The sequence below is a fragment of the Lepidochelys kempii genome, chromosome 1, assembly GCF_965140265.1.
Source record: "Lepidochelys kempii isolate rLepKem1 chromosome 1, rLepKem1.hap2, whole genome shotgun sequence".
NCBI lineage: Eukaryota > Metazoa > Chordata > Testudines > Cheloniidae > Lepidochelys > Lepidochelys kempii.
In genome coordinates, this window is record NC_133256.1 from 100,352,811 (window position 1) to 100,372,735 (window position 19,925).

At 38.9% G+C, this 19,925-nt stretch overlaps 1 protein-coding gene across 2 annotated transcripts in view; it reads right to left on the reverse strand.

Moving 5' to 3' along the window:
- Nucleotides 1-19,925, reverse strand: part of NALCN (sodium leak channel, non-selective) — a 345,519-nt gene that overhangs the window by 249,355 nt on the left and 76,239 nt on the right. For both annotated transcript variants that reach the window (XM_073348939.1, XM_073348928.1), the window contains exon 8: nt 12,352-12,506. In XM_073348939.1, the coding sequence (XP_073205040.1) occupies nt 12,352-12,506 (155 nt within the window). The remainder of the gene's footprint in view (nt 1-12,351; nt 12,507-19,925) is intronic.

The window sequence follows — 19,925 nt, forward strand, 5'->3', positions numbered from 1 at the left end:
ATGTCGGTGCATGATACCATCATACCAAGTAACAACATCAGAGCCCTGATACATGAACTACAGAACTTCCTGTTGCCTTTTTAAATGTTTGTCATAGTACACGCCTCAATAACATGGAATACCATGAGCACATCACGCCACATCTTCTTTCTACATTGGCTTCCCATAAAATATCAAGTCAAATTCAAGGTCTCAGTCCTTATCTTCAAAGTCAACAATTCTGCTCTTCAGGCACAATGAAACTTTATACAATAAAGGTAAAACCGGTCTGTGCAGAAATAGATTTCTCAGAGGCCAGTCCAAGACTGTGGAATGAACTCCCCCAGGAACTACAGACTAGCACAAACTTTACGACCTTTTTCTCCAAGTGCACGGAGCATTTCTTCAGCCTTGCCTTCCCTAACAAATGTACAACATAGTGTACATTAAAAAAAACCTCAAAACAAAACCCTACCAAACCAAAATACTCTATTGCACACACAATTCTCCTCCCCTCCCTGCCATCCCGAGGAAAGGATGAAAGAGAGAAAGAACCATATATCAGATGTTAGTCTTGTCACTTAATGCACTACTAGAAGGTGCTCAGATACCAAGGTGATGAGGGTGGTATAAAACCATAGATTATAGACTAGTTCAGTAACCAATAAAAAGCTGTAATTATAAGTGAAATCAAGAATGGACAAAAATTAAGCTTTCTGGGAAGTTGTTTATTTCATTTGAGATCCAAACATTGAGCTGGTGAAACTAATATCTAATATCCTAGAATACCAGGGGAATTTATGTTCCACTGAATGTTCTTACCAGCATTAAAGTTTTCTTTGACTGTCAGTTCAAGACATCTGTATTAATCTATTCACATTAGTTTCACCTGATTGCCTGGTTTAATGCAGGATTCAATTACTTTGGGTTTAACACAGCAATAAATTAAAATTCTGTGGGGAAGGAGTTGCTTGCGTTTATCTAAGTTTTCAAAAACTTGAAAAAATTTCCATATGCTATTTGCTGGCACAACTAAATGAATTCCACTCTCCATATTTCTGCTGAGCTGTATGCATATAGCCCAGTGGTACTCTGACTGAGGTTCGCAAGTCATAAGTGGCTCTTTAAAGTGTCTCCTGCACTTTTTTGCAGCACTTGATATTAAAACACTGTGTGATTTAATTATTAACCAATCTAAGCTATTAATCAATTGTAGATGATAAAATAATAATACTTGGTTAGTCATTTTGCTGTGAGAATAATATAAATAAACTAAAAATATTTCCTCTGTCATACTGTTTAAATATGACTATATAGCACTATAGTAAATGAAGCAATGAATTCACATTACTGTGGCTCTTTTGGATAATGCTGATCACTAATTTGGCTCCTGAACCACTGAGGTCTGAGTATCACTTATGTAGCCCAATATTTTCAAAAACAGGAGCCTAAATTAGGCTTCTAATTCCATATTTAGGCAACTACATAAATAACCTGATTGTCAAAGCAGCACCAATTGACTTTAATGGGAGCTCTGAGTGCCCTGCATTTTTAAAGTCAGGACACTTATTTAGGTCCCTATATTAGGAGCTTAGCTTTAGCTTCCTATTTTTGAAAATCTTGCCCCTGTGGTTTAAATGTACTTCGTATTACGCATCCAGCACAAAAACAGTAATTGTCCTCTTTTGGGACAGCAAGACCATAATTATGGTCAACATTTAGGCCCTGATCCTGCATTTGGATCTGTGCAGGCAGACCCATGTACCTCATGGAGCCCCACTGGTTTTTAATTGCAGAAATAGGGCCGTATATGCTATATTTAAACCACTGTTGTCTCTAATCTGTGTACAATGCCAAGGTACTTTAGTAATGCAGTCTAACAGACATTTTAGAAGACTGTAAGCCATAATATTTCTCACACATACAAAATTATAAATGTAACAGAAATAATAAAAAATGCTTCCAAGGGTTGAAACCAGCAAGTCACAAAGAAAGATACTCCCTCACAGACTCTCCTTTTTCGATCAGTTTAGTCCTTCCACAAAGCCAAGGGGCCAAATTCTTCTTTGAGTTACCCCTGTGCAACCTCATCATCTTGCAAGGGTGTAATGTACACGGTCAAATCTATTGTAGTGGATTTGTACTTGTGTAGCTGAGGGGAATAATTTGGCTCAAAAGCTGCTCATGTAATTCAGGGAACCAAAATGAAAGGAAAAATTAAGATTTTTGTCACACTGCCATATTTCAGTGTACAGCCCACACAGCCCTTCTATCTAGGAGGAATTTTCAGCCCTTCTATAATAATACGAAGCATGAAGAACACGTAAAAGACTACCTCCTGAAGTCCCTCGCAACAGAGCTGGCAGTCTATCTGGAAAAATAACTGTTTGGCTAATTCTGAAACTCTTGCTGGTAATGTTTCTAGTGTAAAAAGGAGAGTAATAGGAATGGAATATATTATAAACTTTGAATGTGGAAATGTTTGAAAAGGGAAAAATCATTAATGTATTTTATATTGAATGTTTTAGTTTATTGTACTGTGTTTTACCACACACTGAAAGAAAGACATCCAAGAATATTTGTCACATAAGAACAATTTCAAAAATCCAAGAAAGGTGAGACTATAAAGTTTGTCATTGCAGAAGCTACATACTTTTCCATCATTTTTTATTACTGTTGCTGCTCATATATAGCAATCCTTCCTATGTGCTCCAACTTGAAAATTCTGTGACCCGGTCTTGCTTCACCTCTGGGTTTCAGGAATTTTATGTAAATCTTTGTGCAAGCGACTGGAAATTTGATCAGCTCTGCCAGCTGAGAAATTATTATCAGTGTGGTTAATAAACTCCTACAGTACCAAGCACTTTGCTGAAGACACCAAACTAAAGACAATCTTGTCTGAAGAGCTTACAATCTAAAAGACAGAGAAGATGTCCCGCAGTGGGGAACTCTAAGGAGAAAGAGTTTGCTTGGAATTTTTTGTAATTATTTGGTTAATAAATTAATAATGTATTTTACTTTCTGTGGGCTTTGTGGAGTTTTCGGAATGCATTGGAAAGATGAGGAGGTGGTAACTTGGCTGGCTAGAATCTGGAAAGCATTCTATTTGTAAGGGACTGTAGAAAAAAAGCCTGGAGACACGCCTGGGAAAAGAGAGGAATGGGACACTGAAGTTGGCCTCACTAGTGTAGTGGAGGAAGAAGGAATGCAGTGAGTACCATCTAAACTACTGCTTGGAACCCTTTGAGAATCAATATAAGGAAGCACTATCTAAATCTTAGAGATCCTGGCTGGTAAGAAGGCATCCACACCAATTGTTCAAGCAAAGACTGCTGCCATAAAACTCCAAATCCTTCCCTTTGATGCATGAGGTAGATTTCAGTAAAAGATATGCAAGGACACAATTTGTTATTACCCTTTTGCAAATAATGTCCTGCTTATATACAGAAATTGAATAGAATCTCATCAGGGACACATAACTGAATGTAACAACGGAGATGGAACAGATTTTGATCCCCTCAGAGTTCCATGACAGGGCTAAAATTATGTCAGCTGCCAAAACAGCATACCAGAAAGGAAAAAATCTCTCTTAGGAGAAAGGCAAGATTTTGCCTTTTCAAAGCAAAGCCTGTACATAGGCAGTCTGAAACTTCTGGAGAGTCAGTAGCAAGGAAGGAATAGCTGGAACTAACGGGATTACGGACAGTAAAGAAGAATATTTTGCCAAAAAACTGCCACCAAAGCCTGTAAGTGGCAGCTATGTTTCAGGTCTGTTTTTGTAAAATAAAGGGATACAACAAATTAAGTATAATTAAGAGATAATGTCAATGGAGTAGAAAACTGTCACAGGACAATGCAGAGATAAAGACAAGCAATTTAAGGAAGATAAATGTTTAGGCGAAGCTGATATATTTACTTTTGGAGCAGGAGATATTAATCCTGTGACAGTGTTATATCTGAATCACTTCCTTTCTCTTATCTCTGGTGTACGCTAAAGCCTCAAAGTCTCAGGATTTTCTGATCAGAAAAAAAAAAGTCCTCTTGCACTCCCACCACAGTGTACACTCCTGAATCATATGCACAACAGGTTATCATGAAGCCAAAAGCTGTTAGACAAATAACTATCTACAGACCTGGATTCATAAATCTTAGGATCAGAAGAGACCATTATGATACAGTACACCCTCACTACAACACCCTTCATAATAACAAACCTTTGGATATAATGAACCCGGTCCCTGGATTCCTACCTCGAACCCTGGGGCTGCACCGGGGACTGAGAGCTCCTCCACCCTGGAAAAAATGGAGAAAGTACTATTGCATGCACTTTTGCAAATGAAGGAAGGACTTGAGGTTCAGGTACCAGACTGTGACACAGGAGATTTGGGTTCTGTTTCTTGCTTTGCCATAGTCTCTGACATTTTTTGTGTCTTAGCTTTGCTTAGCCAAATTTAATTGCAGATAAAAATATCTCCTAACCAGTGTTATGGCCAAGAATTGTTTTTCATGTATTGGTGACAAACACTGGTCCAGACAACAAGTAAGAATTGGAACTATAGACATCTGAGATCCACTCCCTCCTCACTAGAAGTAGGGTGAGACACTTGAGCTTTCTGTATCTCCATTTCCCAATGTGTAAAATGGGAATGATAATAGTGTAATGATCTCACTGGCTCATTACTGGGCAAAGGATGGGTTACAAGGTTTATTAGTTAATGTTTGTACTAGGCTTTGAAGATACACTGGTTGCCACTGAAAACTCTCCATTTGCCAACCATTTACCACTGTGATAGCAAAGTTTGGCCTATACTCCGAATAGGAAATAACTGTTGGTACATATTGATTTTTTAAAAGTTGGTGTCAAATTTAATTATTATTTAATGGGCCATTGGCCTTGGAGAACAGCATTTGCAGAACTACATGATGATACTGGGTAGATTTAGGTCACTTGTTTTTCACTTCATAGAGAAGATCTTTCATGGGGAAAAAACCCTACATAAATACCATAGGATATTTGTCAGTTTTTGAGGTTGATGAGTATATGTGTCCATAAGAATATATCTCACTCTGTCATGTCAAACTTTGACTGTTGACATTCAGCTTGCTTGATTTGGATAGAGGAGGGATTTGAAGGCTTAGGGGGAAAGAGTGGGTGTTGTAAAAGATGAAAGTTGCTGCAGCAGAAAGATATTTAAAGGATAACCAGACCAATTTGTTTTCATGGGTGCTGATTGTGGTTGCCTCTGTGTGTCTTTTTGCATTCTGTTTCTCTTTTCTTTTCCTTTTGAGTGTATTTGTAGCTGTGCTTTTTATTTTAAGTGGTGAAAATTAATGTGGCAAATGCACATCTGTAGATTAATTACAGGAATGTGTCCACACAGCATATGTGATGATTACTAGCCAGATGTTATTAATATCTGAATGTAAAAAGGGCATGTGCTGTGGAAAAAGTCCACATAGCATCAGATAATCGGTGCTCTCTCTAATGCTGTACTGTGCCTCCAGCAGTCGCCAGTAGCTTTGGAGGAAAGCAAATTACAAAACAAACCCAATACTGCAACAAAACACCCACTTAAAAATGCATCTTGTTAACTGTGCAGTGATGTGTATAAATGAATCATGATTACTTACATATAAAACTACATAGACTAAATTTAAATGCACGTTCAGACAAGTAATTATGTGGAAAATATAGTTGAATGGTTATAACCTCCAACCTGCCCATTTATTTCTATGCTCCCATTTAGTTTCACAGTAGTCTTTGTGTTCTTTAGTGATGACTGTTAAAAATGTTAAAGTACATGCATATGCAATTGCATACTTAATTAAACAGGTAATAACTGGGGTTTACCCATGTACCAGGACATTTTTCTGAACATTTAGTCCACTGTGTTTGCACAGTTCATGAAACTATCATAATATTTGTTACACCCTACTGAGCTAATAAGACCAAAGAATGAACTGAGGAGTAAAAATAAGACAGTAAAAGTAAGAAATAAGTGACATAGGCCACATCTGAATGCACCTGACACTTTCCGTGAGGTCATTTCTGAAGGATGATTTAATATAGGAAAAGTCAACCTTTCTAATATAGGAACCCAAACCAAAACAAGCGTAGAGTGAGAAACAGAAGGGAACGATTGTACTATTGAGGCATAGTGAGGAGCTGTGCTATCCACATTCATGAACCCACCCTTTCATTCACATCCTTTCACTTGCTCCCACTGACCCCTTCATGGATAGTGTTTGAAAAAATTACCAGACACACTAATAGATAAAGGACTCATCTAAGATGAATGGGCACTCTGTTCAGGAGCAACACCCATTTAGGAAGTTAATCTCTCTGCCTAACTGCTGGGAAAGGGGGTGGTGCCTGGATTTCTACTAAGCATTTGTCCTTGACCCTGCTGTTAATGGAAGTTGTTAAATCTGAAGCTGCTCGCCAACAAAGAGTGAAGGTTATTTATTCTCTCTGCTGTTGCTGCTGCTATTCCCTCCCACTCCAGAATCTCCTGGCTGCTAAGACCATTATGGATCTGGGGTTCTTCGCTAGTCTATTCCTATTCCTATTGCTCTGCTGCATGGCTCATACTTTTCCCTGACCTGGCTCTTGACAGTTTCACTCTGTTCCACAGATTTCTCCAACAATAGGAGTGAAACTGACCAGTTTTGTCAATTTCATTATTTTTCCAAACTGGGGAAGCTTTGAAGGGTAGCAGAGACACTTGAGGAGCCTAGAGATTTAGAAAGATAACACCATACACTTGGTTCACATTATCTTCCCAATTATGTTATCAGCAATACAGGATATTATTATTATTTATATTGCAGTGGTGCCTTGGAGCCCGTGGACTGGGACCCCATTCTGTTAGATACTGTAGAAACACACACTAAGACGGTTCCTTCTCCAAACAGCTTTTTTTCTTCTTTAGAAAGAAAGTTTAAACTCTGTACTGTACTTGGACAGCACTTGCACAGTAAGGCTTCTTCTTGCCCCAGGCAAGACAAATGCATTTCTCAAGCCCTTCAAGATGGTGCAGAGGACAATGCTGACCAGAATACAAGAGCACAGCAGAAAACAGCAGAGAAGAGTTCTAGGATCAGTATGTATTGTACTTCATTTAAAAACCGAACAAAACTGGAAAACAGAGTTACATGCTTTTTAGAATAAAATCCCTTGGTAAATACCAAATCTTAGTTTATATACAGATCCAGTCTTGCTCCCATTCATGTCAAATCTATGTACTTCAATGGAAGCAGGATAAGGCCCAAAAGTAAAGAACCTTCTACCATGCACAACTATATTGTATGCGTCTCACAATATCCCCTTTCTGCGCCAAATTCATCCCTGGTGCAAGCTGGCAAATCTCTATTAACTTCAGTAGTGTTGCATCCACTTATGACAGCACAGAATGTGATCCTTGCTCTGTGGCAAACTTGCTAGATATCTCGCTTTTCTTTTCTTTTTTTTTAAATTTGAAATTGAAATGATCAGAATCAAATGCGCAAAACTTGTACCGATTTACCGTAAATGAAGTAGCACTAATTATATGGTAGCTGCTAGATTGCTATGTTCATGTTTGTTATAATGACACATCTCAGGAATGAACAGGACAAACTCTATAATAATACCTTCAGGTAAAACATCATTGCTTTTATAAAATAAAATAATATTGTTACACAAAAAAAGTTTACCAAATAATTTAGTTACCTGTAGACATATAAGGTGCATCATCAATTGGAGCGTTATAAAATATTGCTAAGCTATTGCCATTTATTGCCCTATTACCAACATTCCTGATTAGGGGAAGCTTATTAAAATTGTACCAAAATAGTTCTGAACATTACCTGATATCCTCAGATTCTCTTAGACATCCTTCTATAAGATGGCTATTGTAGAGAGACAAATGTGAACATAAGAATATAAAAATGGCCATCCTGGATCAGACCAATGGTTCGTCTAGTCCAGTATCTTGTCTTTTGACAGTGGCTGATGCCAGATGCCTCAAACAGAATGAACAGAACAGGGCAAATGCTGAGTGATCCATCCCGTCATCTACTCCCAGCTTCTGACACAGGCTTAGGGACATCCAGAGCATGGGGTGAGTCCCTGACCACCTTGGCTAGAAGCCATTGTTGGACCTATCTCCATGAACTTATCTCGTTCTTTTTTGAACCCAGCTATATTTTTGGCTTCACAACATCCCCTGGCAATGAGTTTCACAGGTTGACTGTGTTTTGTGTGAAGAAACACTTCCTTTCATTTGTTTTAAACCTGTGGCCTATTAACCAGAATGACATCTCGGTCTCGTATTCTGTGAAGGGGTAAATAACACTTCCCTGTTATTCACTTTCTCCACACCATTGATGATTTTACGGATGTCTATCGTATCTCCCCTAGTCATCTCTTTTCCAAGCTGTACAGACCCAGTGTTTTTAATCTCTCCTCACATGGAAGCTGTTTCATACTCTAATAATTGTTGTTGTCCTTCTCGTTACTTTTTCCAATTCTAATATATCCTTTTTTAATTGGGGCAACCAAGATTTCCTGCAGTATTCAAAGTGTGGGTATATCATTAATATATTTATTGGCGTTATGGTATTTTCTGTCTTATTATCTATCTCTTTTAGCGTATTACATCTGTGCTACAGAATCTGCCTGGTTTCCAATTCATTTTTGGATGTTGGTTCCAACTTACACAGTTCAGGTCCTCATTGTCTTAAAGATTCTTTTTCTCTCCTGCCTTATGCCAACAGTTGAGCTCCTTGGAGATGCTTGGATGTCTCTATTACAGCAGTCCTGACGGGGTATTTTTTCTGAAAGCTCCTAAAATCTTGAGCTCATTCTCCGCTACATTCTGAAATAGCCTAAACTTTGCTGACTTTCAGGTCATTCTGCAACACATATTTATTTACTAAGACATTTGCCTAAAAGAGATTTGTAAGGTTTCAGGGAAGATTACTGAAGTCCTTAATTGACACTGTATCAATCTGCTCTGTAACAAATACTAATGCACTAATGTGAGTAATTTTATGGAAGTGAACACTTTTATTGAGTTAAGTGGGACTACTCAAATGCATAAGAATCAGAATCAGGGCCTTAGAGATGGTTGGAATTTTTATTTTGTAATTCAAGTATATTTTTTAAAAGTCTCAAATAAAAACTAGGCTATTTTTAAAGTTTTATTAACTACAGGAATAGCTCTTGCAATGTAGCGCTCTTACTTTTTTTTCTTCACATTTATTGACAGATTATAATAAACTGAACAATATCTTATGTTTCAGTATATTTTTGCAGCACATAACCCAATATAATCAATCCTAGGGAATTCACAGCTATATATTACCTCCCATACTTTCCTGGCTTTTGTCAATTAGCTATTAGGAGCTGAAAGGGTTTCTTGGTTTGCCATAATGAGGATTACCCAGGATCCCTAATTGGTATATTAATAAGATGTAGTTGAGTTTGAAACAAATGATACTAGTCTTATTTATCTGGAAATATGGGGATTGTGACAGGGTGGACTAGGTCCAGAGGCCCCCTGCTGGAGGCCTCACGGGCCTGCCTCAACCCACCCCAGAAAAGAGGAGAGGGAAGTCCTCCATGCAACCTAGAGCGGCTGCAGAGAAACACCCAATCAGAAGGGCTGTTGGACTGGCCAATCAGGGGCTCGAAGACTCATATAAAAGGAAACAGCAGAGGCAGAGCAGTCAGTTGCTGCCTAGAGCTCGAAGAGGGGGAATTCGGTGTCTGGCTGGCTGGAACAGCAGCAGGACTATGGACAGATCAGTGTGGGCAGGCTGAGCCCAGGGGACTGAGCCCAGAACATAGCCAGACCAGGCAAGGGTACTGTGATGCGCCCTGCTGGTCTGCCTGAAGACTGAGCCCAGGGAGGACTGCCAAAAAAAATCAACTGAGGGTACCAAGATAGGCCCCTGTTGGGCTGTTAAAGAACACAGTGCCTCCAGGGAGGAAGTCTTGGTGCTACGGCCCCATTCCTGGGCCATGAGAAAGAATTAGAGACTGTATACCCTGGAAAGAGGAACAGTGTGTGTGACTTGGCCAGAGGGCTGAGTCACTAAAGACCTGCCAAACAACCACTGGCTGGGGAGGGGTCATGAAAGGCAGGTGCCACCCCATTGTAAGAACTGAAGGAAAAGCAGCCTCACAACCGACCAGAAAGGGGGCACCTGTGAGAGGTGGATGCCATCCTCGTTCAAAGACTGAGTGAATACAGACACATATCAGTCAGACAGGGGGTGCTTATGAGAGGAGGGTGCCACAGGAACAAACGTTTTTGACTCCTCTCTTGGAGTTGGGGATGAAGGTAGCAGTTGCAGTATTATATGTTGCAAGTACTGTTGAGGGGTTTGCAATGCATATACTCTTACAAGTGCTTCCTCTTAAGCCTTATTGGGGTACAGTAAGGTGAAAGGAATTGTTCTATATGAGAGCATCCTTCATTTGACCTTCCTCACACATAGTGAGAGATTTTACACATTAAGTAAAAAGAAAGGGAGTAATAGTGGCACCTTAGAGACTAACCGATTTATTTGAGCATAAGCTTTCGTGAGCTACAGCTCACTTCTGTAGCTCACGAAAGCTTATGCTCAAATAAATTGGTTAGTCTCTAACGTGCCACTAGTCCTCCTTTTCTTTTTGCGAATACAGACTAACACGGCTGCTACTCTGAAACCTACACATTAAGTAGTATTTCACACCATGCATACCCCCATTTAAATCAGTGGGATTTCTCATGAAGTAAGGTACTACTGAATGTGAATAAGTGTGCAGAATCTGGACTATATAATAGGGTAAGGGTATAAAGTTGGAGGGAACTGGGGGGGAGAAATCTAACGAACAGAATCACAGGTGACACCAGTCCTCTAATCCAACCTGTGTTCTTAGAGGAGCCTTTTTGAGCCTTCACAGAGTCAGAAGTTATAAACCCAGAAAAGGACATTATTTTGTCTCCTGTACAACATATGACTTCCCTGAATTAATTCCTATTTGAATTAGAGTATATCTTTTAGAAAAACATCCAATCTTGATTTAAAAATTGGCAATGCTGGAAAACCAACCTCAACCCTTGTAAATTATTCTAATGACAAACTACCCTCACTGTTAAAAATGTGCATCGTATTTCCAGTCTGAATCTGTCTCGCTTCAGATGGGAGCTCAAGCTGAGCTAGTTATCCACTGGTACCCCAAGTCTCTTGCAAAGTCACAGCTTCCCAGTATACAGTCCCCATCCTGTAAGTATGGCCTAGATTATTTTTCCTAGATGTATAATTTTGCATTTGACCAAATTAAAATGCATCTTGTTAGCTTGAGCCCAACTTTACCAAGCAATCCAGATCATTCTGTATCAGTGACCTGTCTTCATTATTTAGCACTTTCCCAATCTTTGGGTACTCTGCAAACTATAACAGTGATTATTTTCTATGGTCTTCCCAGTCATTGATAAAAATGTTACATAGCATAGGGCCTTCTATTAATGATTCAGGAATTGTATTTATTATTTTATTTATGATTATTTATTATTTTAGTACCATCACTATGAAAGTCAAGGGGACCCAGAGTTTAAACAACTCCTGGTTACCAGTATATAGATATTTTCCAAACATTTCAGCCCAAATGGTTAAAAATTGGCAAAATTATACACAACTGAAGACAGGTTCTTATAATGGGTAACTTTAGCCATAGAGGTGGGTAACCTTAGCTACAGGAGTCGCTATCTGTGCCATATAATATGTAAGATGTTTGGTCAGAGATGGTCTTTGAAGCTGCAATGCCTAAATCTGGGGAACCTAAGAAATGTCGTACTAGCTTTTCCATAACCCATGAACCATCTGAGTTGGGACTGCAATTTAATCCAGCCTAATTTCTACTGCATGAGCTAGCAGTGCTCCTTAAATTATGCAAATGTAAATTATTTTAATATGTCCATCACTGCTGTATTTGGGCACCATCTAAAACCACACTACAGAAAAATACTGCACCAAAAATTTAGTCTGAAAGATAAACAGATTATGAAACCACTAAATAATCTAAAATTTATCACAAATAATAAAAACCCCATGTTAATCATTGTATTTACATATTGTAATAATGAATGGTTGCCCCTCCATAAAAAAAGACATTGTTATACAATTATTTAAACCTTGGGGTGCCAGACTCTACACAAATAGATTATGACTTGACCACTTAAAAGAAAATCAATATCGTTGTTTGTGCAGTAGTCATATAGGAGAATACTGTTTTCACTTAGTATCTTCACTGCACAGACATGAACTATTTTGTATCTGTTCTACTTATTTTAGAAACATTTTTAAATGGATACTGAAATGGATTTTACCAGTAAGACAGACCTATCTCATTAAAGCCACTGTAGCCCAGCTCTTGCCTGCTTAGTCCCAGATCTTCAAGGTCCATGCACTTAAATCCTGCTGGACACTGGTAACCTTCTTCTAGCTCTCTGGAACAGTGGGTATCTGGGATAGCTAAATTATTCCAGGTTACATTTCTGTGAAAAATACAACATCAAACTGTTAGATGTACTCAGTTTTCATATGCTTAACTTGTATATTTACTGAGTTTAACATTCATTATTAATGCAGGTTATTTTGCAATGAAAAGTCAATATTTTAAATCCTGTAAAATTATTTTATTTAAAACAATTTATTTTAGTGAATTCAGTGCTCATGGGAAAGGTCAGGCTAACGCACCTGGAAGCTGAAGTTCCCTTCCATCAGCAGCAGTAGTAACAAGTGCAGTCACATAGTACTATCTAGAGGCCCCATCCGAGATGAGAACCCCATTGTGCAAGATGCTGTCCAAACACATATGGCAATAAAAATCATAAATAATATTAATAGTAAGAAACACTCCATGACCCACAATATGGGGGGGAAGGGGGAGAGAAGGAAGTATTATTATCCTCATTTTGCACATAGGGAACTGAGACACAAAACCTGAGATTTTTCTAAGGAGGGAGTTAGAAAACCATCTCCCATTGGAATTCAATAGAAGTTGGGCACCCATCTCTCATAGGCTTTTTTTTGAAATTCCAGCCAGAGACACTAACTGACTTGCCCAAGAACACACAGGAAATCCGTGGCAGTACTGGGAACTGAACCTAGATCTCCCAAGTGTCAGTCCAGTGCCTTAACACCCATCAGTTTCAATAATATATTTTATCAACAGATCAGGTCAATCTTTGTAATCTCTGACATATCTATTACAGCCAAACATCCATTAATACATTTTATGGAATTGAAATGTCTGCTTTGTTTGTTTATAATGATCTGATGAGCTAGCTATCTATAAGCATAAAATCTCAAGAACAGATAGAAAATTAGCAATGGTTAATAAAATTCATACGCATTTCGGACTGCAGTCTGTGTCAAAAGGGATGTAAATATATAACAGTTGCCAGTTAAACTGCTATGTAAAATCAGCCTATTGCGAGAGAGATGGTGGATTATATCATTTACTCTTTTATAGGCTAAGCTTGGTTCTTGTGTGTTTGACTTTGCTTATCTTCTCACAAGACTCCAAAATATTTGAAAAGTTTTGTATGTTTATCATCAAAACTTGTTCCTGAGTGTGATCCAAAGAAGAAATGCTCCTAACATAAGTTTTAGTCTGCCCTTTAGCATATTACTCCTTATGATTCTTCTAAAAGTCCTCCTCTTTTAATCTAATTCCCAGAGGCATTTTGATGACTACTTGGGGTGAAGAGAGGCTTTAATTACTTTATTTTTCTTGCTTTCATGCACTGCATGCATTATTAAAAAATTAATCTATAATTCGTCAAGGTGAAACTGAAGCTTCCTGCACAATTGTCTTTAGGCAAGGAAACAACTGTAGTTTGAACCAGTTGGCCTCCATCTTTGCATGGTACAGAAAGAGGTGCATACACACAGGTATCTCTGCTCCAGTTTTTAAATATACTCTGCAAATCTAGTTCTGGGCACAGATGTCTATACAGGCATATGTATGTTCATGTCACCATGTTTAAATACATGATCAGCAAAGATTTAAACATGAACAAGGTATGTAAATTCATTTATACTAGAATATTTTAATGCACAATACAAGTACTTTGAGATTGTGGTATCTCTGCACAGAAGACATTCTGCTATAGGATTATCATGGTAACATTTTATGAATATTCTTAGCAGTGAAAATTAATTCATTGGCACAAGCATATTCAGAGCTCATGCCACTAAGAACTAATGAATTTTACATTATGCTTTGCACTAGGAAATCCCAATTCCCAGAGTCAAGAGATTCCCTGTGTTAGGGAATATTATTAAGTGTACTGCTTGCTCAGTCATTACAGTGCAAGACACTAATTTTCAAATGTTTCATTTAAACCTAGGTCACTTTCATATTGTATCTACTCTCCAAATTACAGTAAATGGTCTTCAATCCTATACAGCTGCCTTTCCTGAAAATGTCAAAATCATTTTTGGACAGTAAGGAAGCCGAACTCTGTCTGGTACATTGGGTCCTTCAGCCAAGACAACATCACTGAGGCGCTTATATATACTGAGGTTGCGTTTGTGTTCAGGGCAAGTATAGTATATCAAGATAGAGCTATATGTGACAAGAACATTGCGCAGAATTTAACTGCAAAATGGTTTAAATTATGTTACTCCCTGAGGTGCCAATAGTCTAGAAATGCTCAATATTTACTAAGGTCCTCGTTCAGCAAGGTGCAGCAGCAGGTGCCTAACTTTAAGCACTTGAATAGTCCCATTATGCAATGTGCTTAAGTAACTTGCTGATGTTCAATAAAAGACTTCATTTTTATAGCTCTACAAATAACTCAGCATTTTACATTTCTGCATGGTTTTCAAAGCCTCTGGGGCAAATGCTTCATCTTTTAAGCTGATCAGCTGTGGAAAACCCTGAACAAAGCAGAACTAACCCAGCACAGGGGCATTGGACACAGGGCTAGGGTAACCATGTGTATCCACCAGCTAAACTCCTTTGTGGTTGGGGACGGCTACTGCAGCCCAAGACTGTGGGAAAGCCAGTGTGCTGGCACCTTTTGGCCCAGAGAAGAGGATTCTTCCCATCTTCTCTTCCCCATATACACAAACACCAACAAGGCAACATGGAAGAATATGTCTTGACATGGCACGGCCAATCCACTGCCCCTTTTTTCATGCCTACTGTGGCCAAGTAACATTTTTAAACAGCTAGAGTGGTGAGGACAGAGACAGCCAGACATTTTCTGAGCACAGCTCTTTTGTTAGGACTGTGCTATAAGGAAAGTATTTGACCTTGGCATTTAACAAGTTAGAAAATACCTCAGGTGATTTGACTCTTCATTCCTTTGACCTATTTTCTACTAACTTCATTTTCTTCACTAAGAACAGAATAGGGTCACTTATACTGTAATTTTCATACCAGGTAAAGTAGTGACATTAGTAGTAATGGAATCTGTTAATTAACGTATAAAGAAATGTGCTCAGAACAGTTAAATAAGGAGGGAATAACTAGCCTCAGCTAGTCTGGCATGTTACTGCAGGAATGTAAAAGAAGTTTACCTCTCTGAATACACCAGATACTAACAGTAACACCACCAGTAGCTAGCAGCTAAAGAACTGATTATGCATGTTGTTTCCCTTGGCAAAAACAAAGAAGATTACAGTCCTTCTAGCTTCATCTTACCAAGTGTAAATTTTGATGAGATATGAGGCTGATGTGTGTGGTGATGTTTATTTTGGCCAGACAGCGGTCAGCAATGTCTGAATAAGAATGTGAGGTTAAAAACAGTTGTAGCTACTTCAGAGTAGGGATCAGAGCTTGATGATTGTTTTGAAAAGACAAAAGACAGTTAATTGGCTGTCCATAACTACAAACTAAAGAACTGCAAAAGAGCAAGTTACCTGTGAGAGAGACTAAGGCTCCAATTCAGCGAGGTACTTAAGAAGGTGCCTAACTTTACACAAATGAATAGTCCCACTGACATGAATGTGACCATTCATTGTTTAAAGTATCTGTTCACAGGCTTAAGTATCTTGGTGAACTGGGGCTGAAACTGGGAAAACGAGAGGTTCCCCACATTACTCCAGAAGGCTACTCATTGAAGGTCAAGGTTAGGTAACAACAGTATACAAAGAGGCAAGAATACCCTTAAGTAGATGACGTTAGAATCCTTTGGATAAGGCCACGGTTCCAGAGGCAAGATTAGAAGACGAAGCTCTTGAGTACTATAACAGGAGAAATGAACCAAGACCTGGAGGGAGGGGGGAATAAATAGGAGCAAATAGGCTATCTGCCATTCACACAGGGCTGTGAAGAATGAAACTATGTTATTCCAGGTCACATTTTTAAGAAGAAACATTGAATTCCAATTTTCGATTTCCAACAAATGGCTTGTCTATATGAGAAAGTTATACTGGCATAAGCGAAGGCGTGACTTTAAACCAATATATTGATAGTGGTATAATTCCTCCTATGGACACTCTTATTCCAGTATAAGAGGACCTCTTTTTGCTTTTAGCTTCTGTTGCTTAAAAAGGGGTTTAAACTAAATCAAAAAAAAAAAAAAAAGCTTGTCTCATACTGGAATAAGAGTTTCCACAGGGAGGATTAGACCATTATAACTTTATTGGTCTGACTATACTGCTAAAATTATATTGGTGTAATTGGTAAAACTTTCCTATGTAGATGAGCCCCAAGACGTTGTCCTAGTCTTCAGTAAAATACACACACACAACAACAACACTTCAACACAACACATCCCATGACCCCATCTTTTCTGCAGGAAAATAGAGCATAAAAAAATCTATTAAAGTCTATAATTTAACAGTTAAGCCACACCATCATATAGTGACTGACAAATGACTTGGTAGTCCTGCTACCTGAATGCAATCGCTGATGTGAATGACATGCAGTAATTTTGCAGTGTGTTGAGTTCATTTTGTGCTGTCTGGGAAGCACAACTAGATGTTCAATAATAAAAGTTTACCACTGGGCAGAGTCCATATAGTCTTGAATGAACATGCCTGGGAATGCAGGTTAATTTGGACTTTACTATAGAAAAGTAAACCTTCTGATGAAAACTTTTCAGAATTGACTAAGATTTTGCCCATCTTGGTTTTCAAGTGACCTATAGCTAGGGTAAACCTATAAGGTAAATACTTTGACAAAAGCAATTTAGTGGGTGATGTTTAACCTGAGTTTTTTTAAATACAGCTGATATCAAATGCAATAGCTTCTTAGCACAATTCCTGATTTGAGCCCTGATTTTGGGAAAGCACATAGGTACTTGCTTAACCTTAAGTACATTCCTAATTAACAAAGTACCTACTCATGTCCTTAAGTTCCATTGACTTCAATGGGAGTTAAGCATATGCTTAAATTTAAGTAAGTATTTGAGTGCTTTACTGCACTGGGGCCTTGGTAGAGAAGGGAATATAGTGCTCAAAGTGCAGCTGAGTTTCATTAAAGCTTTTGATAGTTTCTGAATATCTTAGGATCAACATTAAGAAAACTTGCAAAAATTTACACCAGTGAAAGAATATAAATTCGGTTATATTGGTGCAAACCCCTATTGTAGACACACCACACTGTAATTTAGCACTGACGCTGATACCACTGAATCTAGTAAATTACCAGAGCAGCTGCACTGATGTAAACTATGCTATACAATGGTGCAATATGCCTATGTTTGGGGTATGCACAGCTATAACTATATTCATATGGTTATGCCGGTGTATATTTCTGTAATGGCTTCAGTAACCTGCAAAAATATTCACCCCATCCACCCATCTCAGAGCAGGCGGGGATACGGGAGAAATTGATCAAATTGGCCGGGATTCCCAGGGCTATTTGCTGGAAAATAATGTGTTCTTCCACATCTAGGCATCCCCTCTTACTCCTCCCCCACACAGAGTGCATATGGACTTTGAGGAGTGACTGGGAATGGAAATCTCCTGCAGCTACCTACTGGCCAATTCATAGGAGATTAGGGAACTAACTGGCTTCCACAGACATACTCTTCAATCCCCATCACTCAAGGCTCTGTTGGGTTTGGGACACAATCTTGGGCACCCAAATGCTGTCCCACTCTTCCTGCCCCGTAAGTAGTATATATGCCAGGGCTGGATCTCTAGGCTTGCTGTGGGTCTGACCCCATCACCTTTTTTGTAGTCAAAATGATTTTTAACTTTTGGGTATGACTGTCCAGTAGGTTTGTTTCCTTGCCTCATAGCACCCAGGAGGCCTGGTTGGCAGCAATAATAAGGAAAACAAGGGACAGAAATTTTCAAAAAAGAAATTAGTAAGTGGTGTGACAATGCACCTCTTTCATTACATCAAAGCTTAGAGTTTCTCCCTGTGGTGTTGGGTGACTGGGAGTAAATCAGTTCTACTCCAGAGGTTGAATTCTTAACATGGGTTTATTTACAATATTTACAGGGTAGGCCCTAGGATTGGCCCAAGAGGTTTCTTTAAACATACAAAAAATACACTCCCTAATTCCCACTGGAGCACTGCCTCTTCTTTTGCTGGCTACCAACTGCCAGGCACCTTCTCTAAACAGAAATAAACACAAGATCTCCTCCTCAGAGAAAAAACAGCTCTTTATCTAGGTGAAGCCTTTTCTCTTTGCTGCATACAACCCTTCTACAGCTTGCTTCTCATCTCTCTTCTGCCCCCCAAACCCCGAAAGAATTTTCAAAGGTCACAGGTTGTCCTTAATTGGACTCAGTTGTCCATAATTAATCTGTGGTAACCTCTATCAGTTCCTAGGAAAAAGAGCTTTAACTATTCTAAGACAACCCACCTTCACCCACCCTGCCAGGACTGACTGGGTCACTCAGCTAATAAAGCGAGTAACTGCTGTCACAACTACAGTCAGTGACCAGTGCAGGTGAGAGGCTTTAGGGTGCCAACTCCTGGGGTAAGCAATCCAGCAAGTTGATGGCATGGATCCCGCTACCCTATGGAATACAGGAAGGTTGTAAGTGTTCAACAGATTGCATCTGTACCATCCTTCCCCAGCTGGGGGGAAACTAGAGAGACTCAGCAGCTACACTGAATCCTATCCACAATCAAGGATGGTTAGGCTACGGACACTAACCCACATCCATTGTTGTTGTATGGCCTGCCCTGAACTCAATTAATGCCTGGTAGTTTGCAGGGAGGAAACAGAATCCCTTCTGCCCCCCTTTAGTATGTTCAAAGTTATAGCCTTTAATATCTCCTATGTCTCTTTGTCTTCATTCTCCTGTGTGTCTTAATCAATACTATCTAGACAGAAATGCTATAGCAGGCAAAAAAAAAAACAGTCTCAGAGATCGTGAACAAGAAGTAATTATTAACAGTACAGTTTCCAAGTGGGGAGCAACATTAACTGGGATCTTGAAGGAATTAGCAATGGGATCTGTGTTATCTATTTTCATTAATTACCTGGGGGCCAGCCAGTATGAACTCCACTTTTTCAAATTCACGTGAAACCAACGTGCTGAAGGATACTAAATACCCAGGAGGATAGAACAAAATTTCAGAAAGTTCTTCAGATAAATCATAGAACAGATATTGGATGGCAACAAAGAGCCTCTTGTACTCCAGATTTAACTACTCATCCTGCAAACAGGTCCATGCAAGCGCACAGGCCTTACAGCTGAATGACGCTGGGTCCTATTGTCAACGAGCCATATAATCAGTGTTCCTAACTTTTTCACCCCTTCACTTTTGGGTCACAGCAATTGATTTTCTAGTCAAGAATCTGCTTAGCAAACATGTTAAGTGCATAGAAAACTATTGAATCAGCTCCTTTTAACCTACAGCATCTTAGCATAAATCAAGCATCTTAAAGCTAGAACAATATATTTATCAGTTCCGAGTTGATCTACTGCTTAGTTAAAAGATGAAACTCTTGTCATATTTCACCAGACATACACATACACATTACATGGCT